The sequence below is a fragment of the Sinocyclocheilus grahami genome, unplaced genomic scaffold, assembly GCF_001515645.1.
Source record: "Sinocyclocheilus grahami isolate Dianchi unplaced genomic scaffold, SAMN03320097.WGS_v1.1 scaffold199.1, whole genome shotgun sequence".
NCBI classification, from domain to species: Eukaryota; Metazoa; Chordata; class Actinopteri; order Cypriniformes; family Cyprinidae; genus Sinocyclocheilus; species Sinocyclocheilus grahami.
This window is the reverse complement of record NW_015505378.1, coordinates 649,571-673,363: the sequence shown is the minus strand read 5'-3', so window position 1 is coordinate 673,363 and position 23,793 is coordinate 649,571. Positions and strand designations below refer to the sequence as shown.

Below are 23,793 nucleotides of genomic sequence, written 5' to 3'. Positions count from 1 at the left end.
ATACGAGAATGGAAGGCATTATTATTTAATATTATGCACTTTGTACTGTAATGTTTTCTCACCGTGAGGTAAGATGAGACGTGAGGTAATCTGACAGCGTTTGCATTCAATCCTCCACCAACGCCGTCTCTCATCGTGTCGCTGGTTAGCCGCTGATCTGTCTGTGCGTTCATGTGTTTTGGAGGAGGCGTGGCTTTAGAGAGTGATTTGCAGGGAGAGTGAGATCTTATGCTTTCAAAGCTAGCTTGCTATTGCTAGCCTCTCCAAAATCGCTTACCCTACCTGAATCTGAAATAAATACTTTACATTTAAGAAGCGATAAAGACAAAGCGACATTTCGTCTTTGTTTGCACACTTTACAATACCAAACTATACAATACCAAGTGCATGTGTGTTAACTGCTAGAACATGACAACTTCTCCATATTTAATAAGTAGCAATGGTTTGGTCAAATGACCATATTCTTTTACATATGTTGCCATACTATATTCATTCACTTTTAAACCATGAAATTTTGAATATTTAATAATTAGGGCTGTGAAAATAAATCGATGCATTGTGAATCAAGAAATGATTCCGCATCGATTCTGAGATTTTCTGAATGCGTCACGATTCTTTCTTGAATCGATTCTGAGCTTAGTTTTGAACAGCAGATGGCACTGCATGCTTTAGAAACAGCCGTACTCTGCTTGTTTCCAAATCCTTACACACACTTGAACCTAAAATAATTGTTCATAAAATTCGAAAAGGTTGACGCGAATTACAAGGTGTTCACAGTGGGCTGTGTTTACATTAATCTCACATCATAAAAGCATTCTGAGGTGAGTTGAAATTACATGACTCAGCAGAAAGCACATGAGCATTTGAGTGTGCGGATAAAAATTAGATTAGAGCGCCATCTGCTGTTAAAGTCTAAGCTCAGAATCGATTTCAGAGGAATCATGATGCATTCTGAAAAGCTCTGAATCGATCTGAATCGATTTATCATCCCAGCCCTATTAATCAAAATGAGACTTTTGTTTTTTGCTAACATGGTTGATAACTGCAAGAATATGTATGAAAATGAAAATCTAGATTGTACTTTGCCATTAAGGCAGCTTTTGCTGTTTTATCAGCACTTGTTTTTTCTAGCCTGTTTCCCAGTTCCAGCTTTTTACACATGCTCACACACCCATAACTATAACATACCATTATAATGATAGTTTTCATCTGTACAGTAGCATTGAGTAAATGTTTGCATTTTTTTTTATATTCCTGGCATGTCTCCCAGATGATTGTAGATATGAGGGGGTATTTAGGCCACAGTGCCAAAGTTTGCACGTATACGAAATACGTGTTTCCTGAAATCTTCAACTGGCTAATATGCATTAGACAATGTCTATCTATGCTTTCACATAAAATCGAAATAGGAAGAGGAAAGAGAGCAAAAGAAGATGTCATTAGCCCTGAGACAGCGTTCAGATGATTTCCCTGGACCTCTTCCACATCTCTGCATCAGGTTTTTTTTTTGTCCCTTCCAAGGATTTCTACACTCTGGTCCCTCCTCCTCTTCCTCCATCTCCTCTCTTTTCATCTCCACGTGCTGTGGTTCATCTGTCTTTGACTCATGTCCGTCCTGTAAACAGCTGGAGGCCTGTCCTCCACTCAACCTAAGGTCGGCTATAAATGCTTCAGAAACACTTCATATCAGAGTGTTTACACAGTAATGGAAATTCTGTCAATATTTACCCTCTTTCCAAGCTCATTTGTTTTTCTTTCTTCCATAAAACAGAAATTTAGAAGAATGTCCTGGTCACTCTTTTCCATACAAATACAACAAATGTGAAATTAATCTTTCACATTTGTTGTTTACTCACCCTGAGGTGGTTCCAAACTCATATGATTTACTTTCTTCTATGGAAGACAAAAAGAGGACTTTTATAATCAAGTTTGTCATATAGACAACATTTTATGGTGTTCTTCTATTCTAATTGGGGCTTGAAAGATGCAGCCTGTACTGACTTTGTCTTGAAAATAGTGTAAAGTTCCTTCTTTGCCTGGTTAGGCAGGGTATCTTAATTGCATTAGAGTTTTTACATCCCCATCTGCCCACCATGTTATCTCTGCCGTCAAGGAGAAGAGCCCATGATTTACATGCTGTCGGTCTATAGCAGCGTGCCATAACATTTAGCCCCCTTCCACCATCTAAAACAAACATGCACATAGCCAGCACATGAAAGACTTCCATTAGAGAAAGTGAAGGAGTGTTAACAGTGTGTTAAATCAGTCGGCAACCTCTTTGTGTGCTCTTATCTGATGCCTCCTCTCCTGCTCTCTGATCTGACCCCCACAACTACAGAGGTCCTGACCGAAAGATAAGGGAAGAACGTGAAAAGAGGGTGAGAAGACTGAAGTCTGAGGAGATTTTGTTTTTGGTTGGTACAATTGGTTAGTTCCACATTGTGCTCACAAATTCTTCAGACCAGACGTTGCAGATGTTTATTACCGAAACCTCTCAGACCTTATGTTTTCTATGAACAAGAGTTTTTTATTTACTTCTCCTTTCACAATGGGATGGTGCACAGCTGTGCACCCAGTTGGAGAACTGTACGGTGCTGCAGTCACTTCCTTGATCAGTTTTGAGGTAGGTAAGAAGAATGGAAGTAGGAAGGGAGAGATTTGACTCCTATTGGTAAGTCCAGGTGCATAAGTTTGTTCGGATTGAATTATGCAGGAGCTTTCTGCAAGCAGAATGGATATGTGAACAGCTCTGCAGAAGTGTAGTTGTATCTCAGTAGCTTGTGAGCCCAGAGGTTGTTTGCAGCCACTTACCACCTATTTTGACAAGAAAGGTAAAGTGAGTGATATTTAGGACACTTGTTACTATACATCCACATACATGCTGCAGTGAGCATGTAAGAAAAAGAGCATATATGAAATAACCCCCATACATGAAATCACGCCGTAGCAGATCTATACAGGTGGAGCTGGGGAAGGTGGAGGGTTTCTGAAGTGCTTTGCAACTGCTACAGCAAGCACTAACCAAGTATTTGAATGTTGAGCAGCAAGCTCATTGGCTGCTGATATGAAAAGAAACCAATCAGCTGCGCCACGTGAATAATGATGTAATTATTTCAGATAGAGTTAGGACCTATCGGCCTGCGCCATCTAGAGTTTCATTACAGAACTTTGTATTTACAGAATCAATGAATACTCTTTATAAGAGAAAGTGGCCATGAGTTATAATTGTAATAGTTTTCGACATGAAATGCACATAAATAGTCATTAAACTGTCTAGTTTGGGCCCTGTGTTTTGAAATGGACATTGTAAAATGGACATTGTAACTGAATCTGGAATCTGGAAATGTGTATCAATACACAACCATAGCCGCTTGGTACCTTGAAACAGTTTTGTTTCCCTGCAAACTTGAGAAAATGTACCATTAGCAGCACTCAATGGAAGTCCTGCCCCAAACTCAGACCATTGGTTGAGTCTGAAGTTGGCATGCTGGGCCGCTCAAACAAACAGCGGAGTGTTTAGAAAGTAACCTGCTGCATTTACATAGTAAGCTTTTTGGCACTATGCACATCTGAAATCCCAATAAAGACTTATTCTACGCCTGCTTATTCAAACAAATGTAAAAAGAGTGAGGAAAGACTACTGTGATCTGTTCCTAATCGGCGTTTATTGAATTTGGGCAAGACAAAAATTTGCTCAGGAGTTTGAATATCATTCACAAGCTGCATCTGTGTATTCAATTGATGTAACTTTTTCCCTCTGTAAATGTGTATATTTATATTGGTATTTATGCCCATTTGCGATCCAGAACTTCAAGTTTCCTCTATCTCAGTATTGAAACCAGATGTGTGCAGAGCTCGCATCCATTAAGTACCTGCTGTAGGATCTAAATTCTCCAGGATTTACCTTTCAGTCCAGTTGTTGTCGCAACCTTGAGGCTTTAGTCCCAATTCAAGCTCCTAAATGAATTTACACTTTTTACCTCCATTGGAACATGAATTTTACTCAACTTATAAAACAAAGTATGCTAAATAAAATGGTCCAAGGCTTTTTGCGATCCAAGTGATCGTTGTGTCATAATGGAGGGGATTATATTTCACAGCATTGTTGATGCTCTTTCCTGTCTTGGGTCGTAATAGCGGAGTTCTGGAAGCTGATGTGGTCATGGCAGTGATACAGAGGTCTTCTCATAAATATTCACAAGAAAATCCCTTGGTTGTCTAATGGAGAGAAGTTCTTCATGATTGTTGCATGTGTTGTAGTCGGTGGACGCTGTTAAATACACCAATCACTAGGCCTGGGCGATAAAAACGGTATCGATATTTATTGACGGTACACCTTCTTCGATAACGATATAAAAAATGTTCGATATAGTGCACGATATAGGCACGTGCTATGAGTGACGCAGACAGCACACACAAACACGAACATGAGTGCTGTGGCTGCCTGTGATGAGGAGATTGTGAATAAAAAAATTAATATTAGTCAAATTTAAAGGGGTCATATGCTATTTTAAAGATCATTATTTTGTGTATTTGGTGTAACAGAATATGTTGACATGCTTTAATGTTCAAAAAACACATTCTTTTTCAAATACTGTACATTATTGTAGGTCCTCTATACCCCGCCTCTCTCAAATGCATCGTTTTCAACAAAGCCCCCTCCTTTGACAAGCGCAGTCTGCTCTGATTGGCCAGCTGACCCAGTGCATTGTGATTGGCCGAACACCACAAGCACGCGTCGGAAATATAACGCCCCTTACCATAATCGCGAGCGTCAGCTTTCAAAGTAAATATCAAGACCGTTAATAATGTCTTAGTTTTACCATCAGTTCAAGCCCGAAAGGGCAACAGAGTCGCGTGACAGACACAGTGATGATGCAGTACACAAGCCGCGGTTAAGACAGCTGACGTGCTATGATTTCTGACAGGCAGTTCACTCTCCTGTGATGTGACCCTGTTCCCCTCACACACACACACACACACGACGCGTTACTCTGCGCTGCGCAAAACTCTGCATTTGAACAGTCAATAGCAAATACTTAAACTAATAACAAAACATACTTACAGTCTTTCATTCAGAAGCGCCAGAATTTACCCATTTTTTATTTTATTTTTAGAAATAGCCTTTGTGCTCAGCCAGCCTTGTAGTCTTCTAGGTTCAAAAAACTGTCATCCATAAAATGCGTTGAACAAATTCGAACATCTGGGTTGTGCTGTTTTGTTGTAAATAAATCTTAACCAATGATTCCTAATTGCATCTACTTCCGGAAGGCCAAATAAAGTGCTTTTGCTTTCGCACTGAAACACACAGCGTCTCACTGACATGGCTGCATCAACATTACTGCTGTTCCTGAAACCACGCCTTCTTTCTTTGTGTGTACATTTGGGCGGCATTATGCTAATATTTCCGTGTTAGAATGAGTCGTTTTAGGTAGGCGTAGTTGACTCTTAACTTTAATAAAGAATATCGCTTTGGATTTGAGACTTTAGTCTTTGCAACTTTACAGATCTTCTTTATGCACCAAGAGCTTGTAACACTCCAAAGAGAAAGGAAAACTTGAAATCGCATCATATGACCCCTTTAAAATAAACATTTGCATTTGAATGCAAAAATAGTACAATCAAATGTTAGGTGTGCGTCAGGGAGCGTCATCAGTGGAGCACGAGATGCGGTGATGATGATGTAAGTGACGTTTTTGCATGCCGCTGCTGCGTTATTCATTCAAAATATTAGAGAAATGTATTAGCTCAATGCGTAGAAGATCTTGATTAGGTTAAAACCGAAACAAAGCCATTCACACAGAACGCATATTCAGCGCATTTTCTAGACGGACAAATATAACTGCTGCACTCGCGTCACACAAGAGATGTATAAAAAGCCATGCAAAGTTAAAACAGTTTAAACTTTTAGAAAACACGTTACGAATTAGTGGAGGTTTATTCATTTTCACTGTGTCATATGTTTTTAAAGGCAATCTGCGTGATGGGCAATTCGGCTCTTTGTATTAAGCAATGCATAAATATGTGATGCCGTTTTGTTCATAATTGTTTATGCAATTTACGAAATTATATTTGATTTATATGAGTTAATTTAGACGTAATGCACGTTTTTTTATATACAGTTATTTCCTTGCAATGACAATTTAATGTGCTGCATTATTTTGCTCATTGCGCCCTACTGTGGCCTCAGGAAACAAGACAAAAGTTTAACCTATTTAATCTGCATCTGAATCATTAGAAATGGGATATTTGTTTAATTTTTATTTTGTGTTTGACTGTTAAAACCCCCCAAAAATTGTTGTTTGTCTCAATAAATTGAGTTACTTTAAAAATACAGTGGTTAAATGTAAAAAAAAAATTATATTGCTCTTTGTTTTAAAAAAGGTTATAAAAGATTTCAATAGTTATCGATACCGAACGATATGAAACATTAAATCGTTGATACATTTTATTAGCTATATCGCCCAGTCCTACCAATCACATTGCTTGACAGTCCTCATTAACACTTGCAGCGCAACGGATCGTCTTCGTGAGAATCTCACTTCTTATTTTACCGCCAGTTGGATGCACTGAAAACATCTGATGAACAAGATGCAGTAAAATCATCAAGTCTTCATAATTTATGTTGCTCTGAAATGCTTTCCATTGGAAACATTGAAAACGTGGAGGAAAAACATGAGGTTTGAAGGCGGGACTGGACTGTGAGGTTGTTTCAAGGTCATGCAGATATTTTTTTTTAGTTTACAACGCGTGGAGTGATACGCCATAGCCTGTCAAATCAGCAGTATATTTAGAAACATAATGAAGACAACATGAAGAAAAGACTTGACATTTTGACACTAACACGGAGGCTTTATTTCTTTGTTCCCAAGGACAAGTATTGCAGCTCGGCTTATCTGCATGTTGATAAATTTGTTGTAAAATAGAGTTGTTATTTATGTCATTCTGTCTACTCTTTGAATCAGGAGTCTTATTGATGCATGTCTGTTGTATGAATTGCACAGGGTCTGTTTAATCCCTTTCCTTGGATATGCTGTAAAAGATGAGTTTGGCTACAGGTGTAGTATCTCAGTCTTCCACAGGGGTCATATTTAAGGTTGTTGTTAGAGATTTGAGCATTTGGATGTCAAGATAATTCATCTACAAGATATTATGTTCTTGTTTCCCTTTAATTCAGCCTGAAGGTTTAATTTGGTTTAATTTGCTCGTCCACCAATTCGGTCATGGAAGTCATACTTGTACAATGTGTTATGATGAGGCTCAGTTTGAACTGGCAATTTGAACTATTAGTAAAAGGAGAGACTGTAAAACTAGCTTATTTCCTAGCCTTCCTTGATGCCTTCATTTGAACATCCTTCTTTCTGAGCTTGTTTCTTATTGTCCAAGCATCCTTTGTTTCTTCTAAGCATTCTTTCTTCTGAGCATCGTTCCTTTTGAGCTTCCTTCTAAACTTCCTCACCTTCCTTCCTTTCAAGCTTCCTTTCGTATTTTCTTCCTATACCTTCTTTTTTCCTAAGGGTCTTTTCTGCCAAATAGTATTATTAAGTCAGATCATGGTCCAGAACCAATGGTCAAATGTTACAAATTAAAAATGTGATCAACATTTGTGATGACTAAGCTAAACCCTGCATTGCTTTAACATTACTAAGAGCATAACACGTGTGGAGGTCTAGATTGGCTACAACCAGCAGCCATGTGATTTTCAAACGAAGCACATGGAATAACATTATGACTATTTCATGATGACGGAGCTAAACCTTGTATTGCTTCAACATTAGTGATGTCATGCAACGTTTAATTATTCGGAACTGAATCTTCTCTAAAAATTATATCTGCTTTCATGCTCAAGGCAATGTAAAATTTGTGTGGCTTCAGTAATGTTGATGGTGGCTGCCCTCCAAATTAGAATGTTAATGTTTTAAAGAATGAAATAAAAAGACAGTTTAGTGTTTAAGATGATATTAGTGATGGCACCACCCTTACAAGCCTAATACTGTAGCTTATAAGACCAGCTTGTTTGTGTGGAGACTTTTTTGTAAAAAAAACTAATCAAACAGGAATAAGCTGTTGAGCTCAAATGTCCGAAGATGTCCTCTTAGGTAATGTTTGTTGTCTGGGTGAAACAGATTTTGGATACAAATTTAGACCCATCCGTACTGTACAACTGTTTTTTATTCTGAAGTTCATCTGTCTGTTTGTGGTAGGTTTTGCAGCAGATGCAGCAGAAGTGACTCTCAGATGGTTTTAGTTCACTCGGTTTGTCCAACGTCCTGTTGGCCCTTTTTCTTTCTCTCTGTCTGTCTCTCTCTCTCTCTCTCTCTCTCTCTCTCTCTCTCTCTCTCTCTCAGAACAGTTAGGCCGTCACATCTGTCCTGGCTTAGGTTTGGCCCGCTCCAGATGCACAAGTTGTTGGACTCATGTGGAAATTGGGCGGAAGTGTTTACCTTTCCAGAGAGACTTTTTTCCGTCATACTGACAACTCTTGAGGGTATGAGAGAACTGTACATGTTGCTGAGAGACCGACTTCTTTCACAACACCGTTTATTGAACTGTGCAAAAAAAACTATTTATTCTTCCAAAATTGTTTGGGACCTGCATAACGAATCGTGAAGAAGTGTCCAGATTTCATCAAGCTTATTAGTCGAGCTTAAGCGATTTTCATACTGTTTTCAGGGGAATTCATGGTTTTGAATGTCTTTATCGTTTGTAGCTAGTCGATAATCGTATGCACTGAAGACGACACTGGAGCGGCAATAATGAAAAATGGAGATTGGTAGGAACGGCGTGTTTGCACAGTTTGTTATTATGCTTCAACAAGGTCCCAAACGAAATGTTTTTTGCATTAAGCTGATGTTGTTTTGTTCCTCGTTGTCTTTGCGCCAGTTCCTCAATGTGTTTGCTGTCCTACTCTGCTGCTGAAAGCATTACTACATAAGAGAAAGATTTATTCTGGGTCCTGTTTTTTCCCTGTTTGCTTTTAGTCTCATCAACCCAAGCTGACAGTGCTCCGACAAATTTTAAACCCTTTGTTTGGCAGCTCGCCTGTATAGAGATAGCAGATTTGAAGTTTGGCTGTTTTCGAGAAAAACCCGGCTGGGCACAAGGGTAGGTTAGCTCATGGAGACCCTTGAGAAAAGGGCACGATCCATTTCAGTTTCAAATGCCTTTCAATGTGAATTCAGTCCAGCCATGAGCGAGAAGGCAAACAGCTGGCTTGATTATTTCCTCTGTTTCCTCTGAGAGTTTGATTTACTCGCTAATGACAAACAGAAAACAGATAACTAATGTCTCAAACGAGCCCTTTCATTTCTGTCAAAGTCAGCAGACCTCATTCGAACACACTGTTCCATGACATATCATGACTACTTTAGCTCTGGATTTCACCTTTTTCTGGCCAAGATTGGTGACACATGAGCCTCGTAACAATTCGGCAAGACCTGTAGCAACTTTTGGATGACTTCAAGAGCCAAAGAATGCGTCTCCAATGTAACGCGTGTTTTGATTTAGCTTTACTTTATTTGATTGTTTTGGAACCACGTTCCCATGCTCTCCCGATCGGCGGTGGAGTGGAGAGTCGTCTTGAGAACAGTTGCGAGGCTGGAAGTCATTTTTTGAAGTCGGGTTTTCATTGCTATGCGATCACAGGCGTTCTCCCAGCATCATAAAACTCTCATTGTGTTAAGTCACACAGCTGAGCATACAAACAAAGCTCACAGTTTTAAAATTCCTGTTGTTGAAGCCGTGTTTGCTTTGACAAGTATTATTCAACGGATAGATGCCCAAAACGTACTCTTTAATGCGTAAAAAGTTCATTTCCTTCTTTTATGAGGCCTGACGGATGGTTTCAAAATGTCATATGGATGCTCAGTGAGCGGTGCACTTTATTTTGATTGTTTTCATGATTGTCTGCATGAGAAAGTGTCCAAGTTTTAAGTCGGTGCCTCTTGTGTGTGCCTTTGCAGTTTTCTGGTTCAGATAAATGATGGAATGAGAAATGGGAAAATGTAAAAAGACGTCCCTCGGCTGTGAATTACTCTTGTTCCCAGTAACTTCAGATGTTTGTGTGTGCATATCTCTGTACTTGTACTTGTGCATGTGTTTGTGTTTAAGACCTGCTGGGCCATCCTTCAGTTGTTCTCGTGCTATTCTTTGTTTACCAGAGTAAATGGGTCAGTGACACACAAGTGTTGATGGTAAAGAAAATGGTTTAATGTAGTTTTGAAAAACTTTCATACAATTTTTCAACCTAAATGTAATGCCTGTCGTTTGGTGTAGCCATCAAGCAAAAAATAATAACATATTTTCCTTACACCTTTAACACAAGTGAGTGTACACAATCATTATTTTCCAAAGGTAAAAGATAAAAACTAATTTTTTAAAATAGCATTTATTCACAAATATCATTAGGTTTTTGTGGAGCCGCACCACATGACATTTTACTAACTTAACCTTGTCATAACGAAATTATCTGTTATTTTAAGAGACTTATTGACAAAGTTATGAGGGTCTGCAGGGGGGTCCTCTCTATGATATAATTTCCTGTTTTTTTTTTTTTGTTTGTTTGGTTCAGTTTTGGTTTATTTTTGTTTAGTTTTAGTTTAGTCCTTTTTTTTTTTTGCTTTGATTGGTTTTGGTTTGCTTTGGTTTGTTTTTGTTTGTTTTGTATATATATATTTTTTTCCCCTTTGATTTTGTTTGATTTGGTCTGGTCTAGTTTTGTTTGGTTTGTTTTGTTTTTTTGGTTCATTTTTGTTTTTATGCATGTTAATCACACCACATGACTTTTCAAGATATTTGTAGATTTTTATAGATTTTTTCTTTTTCCTTTTTTTTTTATTTTTTAAAGAGGCTTTTTTCTTCATTATTATAGTAGGATGCCCATCTTAAAATTTTCAAAACATGCTCATCATAGAGCTGTATTCAAGTCATCGTATTTATGCCCATTTAAACCAACCCAACATCGTACACTAATTATTGTACCCCATGATTTGACTGGCAGCATAATTTTCCATTCGAAAAAAGTCGTGATGAAATTGGCATCTTTTCTGCATGCCGTTGGAGACATGGTGGGCATTACATGGGTTCTGTATGGCCTCTAAGCATGCCACTGACTCATGACTTCAAAGTCATCGTCTGCACTTGAATCTGGGGTGGGGGCAGAGGCGAACTGGATCTGAAATTGGGGTTATTGTGGGATTTTTGTTTAGTGCAGCAGATTTTCTTTTTCCTGATTGGGAGTGCATGGCAGTTTTGTTCCCACTCGAGGAGACTCGGATTTAATTGTTTATGCCCACACTGGTGCGGAGAGGTGTCACCACATGGAGTCGCCGAAGAGCTATAATGATTAACGATTAGTGTTTAGTCTGAAGTTCACATTTCATTTAAATTCTATCCCACATGGCCATTTTTGAATGAACGCCATGCATGTGGAAATGGTCAACTGCTGCAGTCGAGAAATTACTGACTCACAATTCAGTTTGAAGACTAGCGTCAGTAATTGAAGAGAAGCCGGTGGATCCAAAATCATTGTGACCACATCAGAGCGCCTTTAGTGGTCAGAAGATGTGTAATCAGTGATGAGTTCGGGCTTGCTTTGTGGCAATCGAGCACGATGTGCGAGAGTATGCGATCATGCAAGTGATTTTGGTTTTATGTGCCTGTTTTGCGATGAGTTGGCATGGGATGGAGATGTGTTTGTGAGAGCTCAGCTGGAGACTAGGCCTTCCACGGGACTGTTATGATGAGTACTTGGATGTGTCATACGTGCACAATCAGTTTCACGTGCGTAAGGAAATGCAGTAAATCCTTGACTTGATTTGAATTCGGTTTGCAACACCACTTGAAATTTCAGACTTGGCAATCAAGCAAGTGCATTCAAGCTGTCAGTTTTGCATTATATCGCATAGTTTTGCACCTTTTAATCCTGAAACAGCAAGTTGACAGTTGCTTAATGGCTTGCAAGAAACAAAATGCATTCTGACAATCCTGATTGGCCTGTTACTATGAGAATAGAAAACATTTCCTCCCTTGGGCTACGTCTGAATTGCTGAACTATCATAGTGTGTTGAGTTCGATGAAGAACCTACTTCTTGACTTCTTGATTTTTTTCCCTTAATTAATCATATGGCTTCAGCTCCAGTTGCTTTATGGGATAGCAAAGTGTCCCAAAGTTGCGCACTTCAGAATCTCAGCAGATGTTGAACGTCATCCAGATGTTGTTCGCCTACTGTAGATTGTAAATCTACTATTGTAAATACTTAGTACTGGACTTTCTACTCATTTGACAATGTTTGCTTACTGTATGCAATGTTGGATTTTGAACTTCCTGATAATGTGAAAACAAACAAGACGAGCTGAAAAAACAGGTGCACATTACTGGGGTCTGTGACAGGCAGTTGCATAAGCTATAGAATGAGTGGAAACATTAGCAGATTCAATTGTAAACTGTGAGAATTTTAATTTTGTTTAAACAGTGAGGTGATGGATATGCTAATGAAAGTTAGAAAGGAACAATCAGTATGGATTGAAAGGAAGAAAGCTGTAATAGTTTTCATGCCCATGGATGTGAATAATTTGCATATTAAAATCAAATTATCATCAGAATCTCTTGAGGAAAAATTTGATCCTAGCAGCAGTGTTGTAGAATACTTAGTAGAAAACTAGAAAACACAAAAAGATTATTGCGTTTTTGTGTTGGTTTTCTTCTACAATCAAAAAGTTCTGTGAAATGTTTCAAAATTGTGTAGCTATTAATATAACTAGATTTGAAAAACAGATCTGAGATCTGAAGTGTAATTTTCTGGCCTAGAAATTAGTAAGCAACTAACCAACTTACTAAATAGAATTAATAAACGTAATGGATATTTCTAAATGAACTAGAGTTTTTTTTCTTGTTTATTGTAAAGTTATGTGTGATGTATGTGTGATCGTTGTGTTGTGCCAGATAAATGCAAACACTTTCATGTCTTTGCCTACTTTTTTGTTGGTAGCTTGTATTGAAACTGATTGCAGGGATATAACTAAAGACAGGACAAACTGACAAAAACATAAAAACAACTGCAGAGCACGCCACGGAGGCAGCCATCAGCGTCAGCGCCATTGTGCATCATTAGCTATTAGCAAACTAGAGTTTTGTTTTCTCCAGTTATAACTAACTTGTAGTTTGGATGTGAACAGTTTTAAAAACACTGTCCAGCCAAAAAAGTCTTCATTTTTGTTGAAGGATTTCAAAATCCATCCATATTTATAACATAAATCTGGACAGAATATTCATAATTAGTGTTATTTTAGTATTATCTATTATCATTATATATTATTATAATATTTATGAATATTACATATTTATGAATTAACTTTTATTTTAATACTTCTAACTTTTTTATTTCTTTACAGCTTGCTTGCTGTATTTATTTGATTTTATTTTTAAGTTTTAGTAATTTTAGTACTTCAACTTACTCATTTCAGTTAGTTGGCAAGGCGACATTTCTAATTTCTTTTTTTTTTTAGTTTACGTATCTCATCTAATGCTTCATTTCATCTTTTTTTCTATTACCGAAAATGATTTTGAACAGTTTTAATTTGAGTTTTAGTTAACAATAGCGACACTGATGCACATCTCTCAAGATAAAAGAAAATCAGTTCAAAAGTAACCGCATGCCCAGAAAGCTTGGTGGCATGACATTTAAACTCTATTTAGCCGATTGTGATTTGGAATCTGGTTGTTTTGATTCTTCATATGAAGAATATTTGTGCTGGTAATTTAGAGAGCAGCTTGCAGTGCATTTTAGTGTCTGACTAATTTGTCAGTCACACCGCTCACATGTAAGACAGCATTAGTCACCGAAATTAGTCACATCGTCGCTTAGGAATGATTCTTACTAAAACTATGTAGCCATGTTGGGAAATTTAGCAGTTGTGTTGTGTCTAGAGCGCTTTCCCACAGATAAACAAGCATTCGGAATAGTTGGACCTAGTTGTTTCCCAAAATGTTAACATAGTGCTAATATTTCAAATTTTTCTGCCTATTTCCTAGGTTCTAAGAGGACCACAGCTCATCGCAGTGGCGTCGACCGACGGGACGGGCGGGGTTGACGCATCTCCTCTCCAGGGTAACGATATTCAGGTGCAATACGTCCAGCTGGGAACGGTGACCGACCACACCGGCGCAGTACAAGTGAGATAAGCCAAAAACACACTCACAAACACAGCGTCAATAGTCACATCGTCGCTTAGGAATGATTCTTACTAAAACTATGTAGCCATGTTGGGAAATTTAGCAGTTGTGTTGTGTCTAGAGCGCTTTCCCACAGATAAACAAGCATTCGGAATAGTTGGACCTAGTTGTTTCCCAAAATGTTAACATAGTGCTAATATTTCTAATTTTTCTGCCTATTTCCTAGGTTCTAAGAGGACCACAGCTCATCGCAGTGGCGTCGACCGACGGGACGGGCGGGGTTGACGCATCTCCTCTCCAGGGTAATGATATTCAGGTGCAATACGTCCAGCTGGGAACGGTGACCGACCACACCGGCGCAGTACAAGTGAGATAAGCCAAAAACACACTCACAAACACAGCGTCAACATTATCTGTGATGTACAGCCGTTTTATTTCAGGGAGGAATGTTTTCTGTCTCAAAATGACCACCACTGTCGCACAGGTGTGCGATGAATGCACCAATCTGGTCTGTGGTGAGCAGCAATTCTGCGCCATCGCCGCTGGGTGGCGTAGTGACCAATATATGCGATCAAACTCGCTCTCTCACCATGTGTTCTTTCTAGAAATCATAGGCAGCGATCTTAACATGCTCTCCGCTCTCACTTTTGGCTAATCAGCAACCCAGATCACATTGTTTTTCCGAATAATAAATTGCCTTTAGTTGTGCTTTTCCTCCCTGTCTATTTTCTCATTTTTATCCCTCTTTTCCATCTCATGCTCTACATCAAGTTCTCAACATGCTCAAACGCTCCTTGATGTGTGTTTTCACTCTAATCACTTCCCCATGATGCCGTTACGGCGTTTCGGAGCCGCGATATGGCATGCACGCATATTCAAACACATTTAGAGGTTTGACAGTCATTACAGGTCACCACATTTCCCCATCTGCACTCGCGTGTTTGATTCATGTGAGGCTTCAAGCTAGGGTTGAGGAGCACAGGCACAATTTGACTTGCATATTTCACATCTGCTTTTACGTTTCTGTCTTTAGAGAAGAAGAAACTTCTTTTAATCTGAAGCAAAGAGCAATCAGGGTTAAATCTCGTGAGCAAAATTAGTGGGTCAAACTTTGGTTGGCAAAGATTTTGTGGCAAGACATAAAAACTATGACAATAAAATGATTTAAATTAAAGGAATAATAGATCACCCAAAAATAAAAGTTAGTTGTAGATGAGTTTATTTCTTCATCAGAACAGATTTGGAGAAATGTAGCATTCCATCAGTTGCTCACCAGTGGATGCTCTGCAGTGAATGGGTGCCGTCAGAATGAGAGTCCAAACAGCTGATAAAAACATCACAATAATCCACAAGTAATTCACACCACTCCAGTCCAACAATTAACATCTTATGAAGCCAAAAGCTGCGTGTTTGCAAAAAACAAATCCATCATTAAGACATTTTTAGCTTCAATCCGTTGCTTCTGGTTAAAAAACAAGTCCATAATTCATAATATTGCTTTCTCGAGTGAAAAAGCCGTCTCATCTGAATCATGTGTGTTTTCACTCTAATCACTTCCCCATGATGCCGTTACGGCGTTTCGGAGCCGCGATATGGCATGCACGCATATTCAAACACATTTAGAGGTTTGACAGTCATTACAGGTCACCACATTTCCCCATCTGCACTCGCGTGTTTGATTCATGTGAGGCTTCAAGCTAGGGTTGAGGAGCACAGGCACAATTTGACTTGCATATTTCACATCTGCTTTTACGTTTCTGTCTTTAGAGAAGAAGAAACTTCTTTTAATCTGAAGCAAAGAGCAATCAGGGTTAAATCTCGTGAGCAAAATTAGTGGGTCAAACTTTGGTTGGCAAAGATTTTGTGGCAAGACATAAAAACTATGACAATAAAATGATTTAAATTAAAGGAATAATAGATCACCCAAAAATAAAAGTTAGTTGTAGATGAGTTTATTTCTTCATCAGAACAGATTTGGAGAAATGTAGCATTCCATCAGTTGCTCACCAGTGGATGCTCTGCAGTGAATGGGTGCCGTCAGAATGAGAGTCCAAACAGCTGATAAAAACATCACAATAATCCACAAGTAATTCACACCACTCCAGTCCAACAATTAACATCTTATGAAGCCAAAAGCTGCGTGTTTGCAAAAAACAAATCCATCATTAAGACATTTTTAGCTTCAAACCGTTGCTTCTGGTTAAAAAACAAGTCCATAATTCATAATATTGCTTTCTCGAGTGAAAAAGACGTCTCATCTGAATCAGGAGAGAAATATGCACAGATCAAGCACCGTTTACAGGGGAAAACAGTTCAAAACAGATCTAAACAAATATGTTGGTAGATTTTGATGTGAGACGACAATAGTGGATGGACTTTTTCACTGAGGAAGGGTTATTATGGATTATTGACTCTTAACGATGGATTTGTTTCTTCCAAACATGCAGCTTTTCACTTCACCAAGACATTAACTGATGGACTGGAGTGGTGTGGATTACTTGTGGATTATTGTGATGTTTTTATCAGCTGTTTGGACTCTCATTCTGACGGCACCCATCCATTGCAGAGGATCCACTGGTGAGCAAGTGATGGAAAGCTACATTTCTCCAAATCTGTTTCAGTGAAGAAACAAACTCAACTAATATTCATTTATGGGTGAACTATTCCTTTAGTGTATACGGTTGGTATTTAATGTATATCATTAACACTGCAAGATTTAAAAAAAATACACTGCTTATACATTTTTAGGAAAGAACGAATCAGTCATGCATTTTATAAATGTTTCAAAATGTTAGAAACAAGGTTGCCAGGTCATGCAAAACCTGGAAATTAGAGGGAAAAAAAGTCATGGATAAGTAATGCATTTCTTTAATGACCATGTATTATTATTATTATTATTATTTAGTTTAGCCCTTAAATATTTAATTGGATAGAAAAATTTGTAAAATAATAAAAAATCATGACATTTCTATAATGAGCAATTTAGTTTATCAAAAATAGTTGGAATAAAATAATGGAGAATGACTGGAAAAATCATAAAAAGTCATTAATCCAAAGGAGTAGGAACCCTGTGGAAATTATATTTTAAGTACAGACTGGTGCTGTTTGACACACGTTTTTTTTGTCATTTTTGCACATTATCATTGAATAAAATTGAGCGAAATGGACTATAACAAATGAATATATTGACACAATTAAAATATTTTCACTAAAAGTCAAATTGCTGAAGCAAAAAAACTGTGAGAACATCAAGCATTTCAAAGCCCTTTGTTGTGACCATCCCTCTTACAATTTAAAAGAAACACTCATGGCACTAGCACGCACCCCCAATATGGCTTTTGTGAGCACGGGAATGTGAGCTATTTGGTAACAGGGAGGAGGACGAGGCCTTTACCACAGTTGCCCTTTAAAGTGGTTAGGCTGGTACAACTAAAACCTCTTTAGACCTTTTGGGCGCTTATGGTTTAAATAGTCTTAAAGGGCATTTCCTCCTTAAAATCTGTACTTTTTTTCAATTTGCTTTATTAATACACTGTCCTGGTCTCATTGTGTTCGATTCATCATCGCACGTTATTTCAAAAGAAAAAAAAAAGTCATCTTATATAAAAAAAAATTACAACTTGCTCCAGCTCTGAAACGAATTTCCTATGAAGACCTCTTATTTTTCAGCCCCTCCCCCTTCTCTATACTCTGCTGTAAACAAAGAAATGTTCCCCTTCCTCTCTTTGGAGTACACTCTTTCATCGGATGTGCTGTACCAGAGCCAAATTTGTTGTACGGCTTGTTATCTGAGTGACCTGCATCTTTCTTTTCCTCTTTCTCTCTCTCACGGATACACACTCTTGCGTTTTGGCCGACCTTCAAATATGTTGCGTCTCATCTTCATCTTAAGCAGGCTGTACCAAACTCCGGAAGGCAGTTTGTGGGAACGGCTTGATGATTGCATCCGTACCTAGACCCCATCAGAGGGTCTTAGATTTACCTCTAGCCTCACTTGTTGCTTTACTTGGTGGTCTGGAATCCTTCCAAAATTGGCTCTGCAAATATACTGTACACATCAAAGCTGTTGGAATGCTGTTAATGGACTATTATGCTTGAATAGAGCGCCGCATGCGCAACATTTGACGCAGTCAAGCGAGTAAATCTCTGCAAATCGATTATAGATTACTGCCGTTTTGTGACAAACCACCTGTCACGGGGATAAAATAAACAGCTGTCAGAGGAAATTAATATGAATTATGGCATGAGCTCACTTAGTAGTGGAGCTGTGCTAAAGTTGGCGAACAGAAAAACTACCTGCTGTTTTTGGAAGACGATTTGGTGGAAAATGTATTTACATGGAAATCAATTCTTGCATGTTTTATATCTTGCTCTGTTTTTTTTTTTAATTGTAAAATTTAAAATAACATTTTCTCTTAAATGTAAAACTATATCGCAACCTGGATACAGACATTGCGCATTTCATATATTTATGTTTTCATAAAAAGTTTAGGTTGAGTGTCTACATACATAAATTTGATTCAGTTTAAATACATCCTACCCAGTCTCAACTAGTTGCAGCTGTGACTTAATTTTTCATTCATTTCTTTTATCATAGCCACACACATAGTGAGATCCTATTGGTCCAAATTCCTGTTCTGAAGAGCTGTGTATTAAAGATCAAATATAATCTGATTGGCTGTGATTGTTGTGTAGTGCACTGTTTTTCATTTAAATCTTGGACACTTGTCATATTTAGTCGGAGAGCATGTGAAAAAAAGAACAGCAATGAATAAGAAATAGTTAAATTATATAGAATTATAGCTAGAAATGAACCTTGGTGAAATAAAACAAATACAATTATTACAAATAAATACCAAATAAGTGGATTTTAAGTAGATATTGGGGACAAAAATAAAATATAATGCTAACAAAAAAATTATTTAATAAAAACTTTGGAACATTAGTGGATATAAAGTAAAATAAAATAAATAAATAAATAAAAGGGGATATCAGGGGCAAAAATGAAATCTAATGATTATAAAAAAAAATATCAAGAAAGTTAGTGGATGTTAGAAAAATTCAAGTAAATTAAAATAAATTAATAAATTATAAGTGAATATGGACATCATGGACAAAAATGTTATATAATGATCAAAAACTAAACATTAAAATAAACAAACATAAAAATAAAATAAATCAAGTATAAATAAATAAGTAAATAAATAAATGCATATTAAGTGGACATCAGAGAAAAAAAAAAAATCATACCAAAATAAATAAATAAAAAAACAACAAAAAAATTAAAAACTTAACAATAGTGGACCTTAGGTAAAAAAAATTTTGTATTTACATGGAAATCAATTCTTGCATGTTTTATATCTTGCTCTGTTTTTTTTTTTAATTGTAAAATTTAAAATAACGTTTTCTCTTAAATGTAAAACTATATCGCAACCTGGATACAGACATTACGCATTTCATATATTTATGTTTTCATAAAAAGTTTAGGTTGAGTGTCTACATACATAAATTTGATTCAGTTTAAATACATCCTACCCAGTCTCAACTAGTTGCAGCTGTGACTTGATTTTTCATTCATTTCTTTTATCATAGCCACACACATAGTGAGATCCTATTGGTCCAAATTCCTGTTCTGAAGAGCTGTGTATTAAAGATCAAATATAATCTGATTGGCTGTGATTGTTGTGTAGTGCACTGTTTTTCATTTAAATCTTGGACACTTGTCATATTTAGTCGGAGAGCATGTGAAAAAAAGAACAGCAATGAATAAGAAATAGTTAAATTATATAGAATTATAGCTAGAAATGAACCTTGGTGAAATAAAACAAATACAATTATTACAAATAAATACCAAATAAGTGGATTTTAAGTAGATATTGGGGACAAAAATAAAATATAATGCTAACAAAAAAATAATTTAATAAAAACTTTGGAACATTAGTGGATATAAAGTAAAATAAAATAAATAAATAAATAAAAGGGGATATCAGGGGCAAAAATGAAATCTAATGATTATAAAAAAAAATATCAAGAAAGTTAGTGGATGTTAGAAAAATTCAAGTAAATTAAAATAAATTAATAAATTATAAGTGAATATGGACATCATGGACAAAAATGTTATATAATGATCAAAAACTAAACATTAAAATAAACAAACATAAAAATAAAATAAATCAAGTATAAATAAATAAGTAAATAAATAAATGCATATTAAGTGGACATCAGAGAAAAAAAAAAAATCATACCAAAATAAATAAATAAAAAAACAACAAAAAATTAAAAACTTAACAATAGTGGACCTTAGGTAAAAAAAATTAAAAAATTAAGTAAATTAAAATATTAGTTTATTTTTTACTTTATTGACCCATTGCAACCCACTTGATGAGCCAAGAAGCCAGGAAATGACATCAAATGCTTTAAACTATAGGAAAGCTTAATAATTGGGCAACTTAGTCAGTTTAATTTCAAGCTGAACTGATTTCGGACAGCTGTCTTCTTGCGCCTGAGGTCACTGCGCTTCGTTCTACGTGAGTTTTAGGATTATTTCAGTCGCTCTCATCTGCTGCACAAAACATGTGGTAGTGTTTACAGACATTTTTCATGAACGCACCCCTTTATTTTTTCATTTAATAGCTTCCATATCACACATTCTATCACACTGGATAAAAATCGTGGAAAGTATGATGTTTCCGGCCAGGAAGCTCTGTTCTCTGTACAGTCCGATAGAAGTGTCAGCTCACTTACTCAGGGCTGTTTGAAACTGATGCTTTTGAGCGATTCGATCATTGGCTCTAATGAGTGCCCTCTTGTGGAGCCGCAGGAAATCGGCCCCTGAGGACTTTACACTTAGCACCTTAGATGAAAAGCACAGCTCGTGAGTGTCTCGCATCAAACGGGCTGTGTTTTAAGAGTCTTGGCACTTGGGGGCCGTGCCCTTGAGTACAGTTTGAGCTTTGCACCGTGCAGGTGTGCGGTCTGTTCCCCTGGCGTGTGTTGAGGAAGGAATGACTCACTGCACATACACTGAAGTGACTCATCCTGCATTGTCTTCCCCTGCATCACTCCCTCTGCCCTTTTTTTGAGGGAGTGTTTTAATTTTGACGACTGAGATAAAGTGTAGCCTTCGTCTGACCCTTTACTTTTCTCCTGGTTTTCCATCTCTTGTTGTTGATCTGATCTTTGTTTTTGTTGTATCAATCTGTACACCTGTCAGCATTGTATTTGTCTGCTTTCACCGCCTCCATCAATATGGTAAAGCGGGACGTATTAAGCCTGGGCAGATGATGGGATATACAGCGCTGCGATAGATATGTATCAGCTGACAGTGATTCCACTATACATGGTATCTTAATAAAACAGACATTCCAGACCGTGCTGCAGACAAACACTTCTATTGAACATTGTTTCTTTGATGCCAAGAGTTCATTTGGGTGTATCCATCCAAGACACAGTGTCACTATGAACTCTGTGCATTAATGTAGTATTCAGCTGATGTTTGGTCAACTTCCTATATATCAAGTATTTTACAGCGGCTGCAAATATTATAACACTATACTGGCAAAAATAAATAATACAAAAATAAATTAAACAAAAATAGATAAAAACTTAAGAACATTACTGGACATCAGGGAAAAATTGAAGTAAATATAAATAAATAAATACGTGAATTAGTTGAATTTTAAGACATCAGAGGAAAAACTATATATATAACAATTACAAAAAAAAAAACAAATTTAGAGGTCCTCAGAAAATTAGAACATTTTTGTAGCTTAGGGAAAAAAATAAAGTAAAATTAAAATACCTAAAATAAAGTTTACATTTATAGTTATTTAATTGACTTTTTATTGAATTTTGACCTTATGGACCAATTGAAACCCACTTGCTGAGCTAAGAAACCACATTTATTATCAGATTTATTCATGTTTTTGAAAGATGATAGTTTTGTTTACCTAGGCTGCATTTATTTGATAAAAAAAATAGTCAAAAAACATAAAAAATTTAAATAACTCTCTTCTATTGTAATATATTTCATAATGTCGTTCATTTATGTGATGCAAAACTGAATTTCCAGTAGCCATTATTCCAGTCTGATTTTCTGCTCAAGAATAAATAAAAAAATACACTTTTATAAATGCATTTATACCAATATAATTGCAATATGAAACATTTTGTGGTAGAATTATCTCAGCAAAAAAAAAAAAAAAAAAAAATATATATATATATATATAACCTATTTATAAATATAATTAAATTAATACTAAAATAAAATTACATAAAAATTTATATTTTTTCTGCCAACTTCATTTCTTGTGACTTTTCACATATTTTTGTAAATCTCACAATTAATAAAATTCTTAATTCACTGCACAAAACACTTTGTAGTTAGCACAAACCGTGTTTATCCTGCATGTGAACTTGCAAAGCTTGTTTATTGTTTTCAAGGACCAGGTCGACATGTCAAAATTAGCTGTAATATTTCATCTGGTGGCGTGAATTGGAGGTGGAACGGATGGAGATGGCAGATGGAGGGAATGTTCAGGAAGCCTGTTTGAAACAATCAGTATTTTTGCAGTTGCATTTGGTTTTCTAATGGTGCAAAAATGACACATTCACTCTGTTTTTGGTTCTCAGGCTGAAGCTCTGACTCCAGCGCTGCAGGCGGAGATGGATGTGAAGGAGGCCATTCAGCTCCAGCAAGCCGAGAACGGAGAAGTGGTTCAGATCCAGATGCCAGGCACTTGAGCCACTCACGCGCAAACTTCTCACGTGTGCGTAAACAAAGATATTCGGATAGAGCGTCAAGGAGAGGGCGAAACCGCAACCCACCCCAAAATTCTCAACCAAAACCAGCACCGTCAGTCAACAGTTATTGACTAAATCCAAGTAAAACAAATGCAATTTGATGTAACATGTCAGCTCGTATGGAAACTATTGGCCCACAAATAACGTCTCGTCTGCTTAGTAACGTATAAGCAGTGCTGGCTTCATCGCTGGTTCCTCCAACCTCTCCGACACGGATCAAAACAGAAGGCTTTTTTCTCTCCGATCTATCTGAAGTACCTCACATGCAAAGAGCAAGCATGTTGAACTAAAGATTCAAGCAGACAGTCGCGTTACTGGGCTTAAATTGGTCACAAGTGTTATTTTTAGTACATGCCGTCAGTCAACAGTTATTGACTAAATCCAAGTAAAACAAATGCAATTTGATGTAACATGTCAGCTCGTATGGAAACTATTGGCCCACAAATAACGTCTCGTCTGCTTAGTAACGTATAAGCAGTGCTGGCTTCATCGCTGGTTCCTCCAACCTCTCCGACACGGATCAAAACAGAAGGCTTTTTTCTCGCCGATCTATCTGAAGTACCTCACATGCAAAGAGCAAGCATGTTGAACTAAAGATTCAAGCAGACAGTCGCGTTACTGGGCTTAAATCGGTCACAAGTGTTATTTTTAGTACATGAGCGTCACACTTTATAGGCTTTGCCTATCTGATATTACAAAAAAGCAGCAGTGTAAAATATGCTTCAATTCATAATCCAAGATTTTTCCGTTTTGCTATCCTTTTGTGATTTTTGTGTGTGCGTGTGTGTTTGTATCGGTGGAGATCTGGGGGTTTATTT

The 23,793-nt window shown here is 37.1% G+C and overlaps 1 protein-coding gene across 1 annotated transcript in view; it reads left to right on the top strand.

Moving 5' to 3' along the window:
* Positions 1-23,292, top strand: part of LOC107595256 (protein BANP-like) — a 38,483-nt gene extending 15,191 nt beyond the window's left edge. The window contains exons 8-11 of the mRNA XM_016285609.1: positions 10,111-10,169; positions 14,033-14,173; positions 14,400-14,540; positions 22,805-23,292. Coding sequence (XP_016141095.1) covers positions 10,111-10,169; positions 14,033-14,173; positions 14,400-14,540; positions 22,805-22,915 — 452 coding nt within the window. The 3' untranslated portion in view covers positions 22,916-23,292. The remainder of the gene's footprint in view (positions 1-10,110; positions 10,170-14,032; positions 14,174-14,399; positions 14,541-22,804) is intronic.
* Positions 23,293-23,793: the final 501 nt, after the last annotated feature.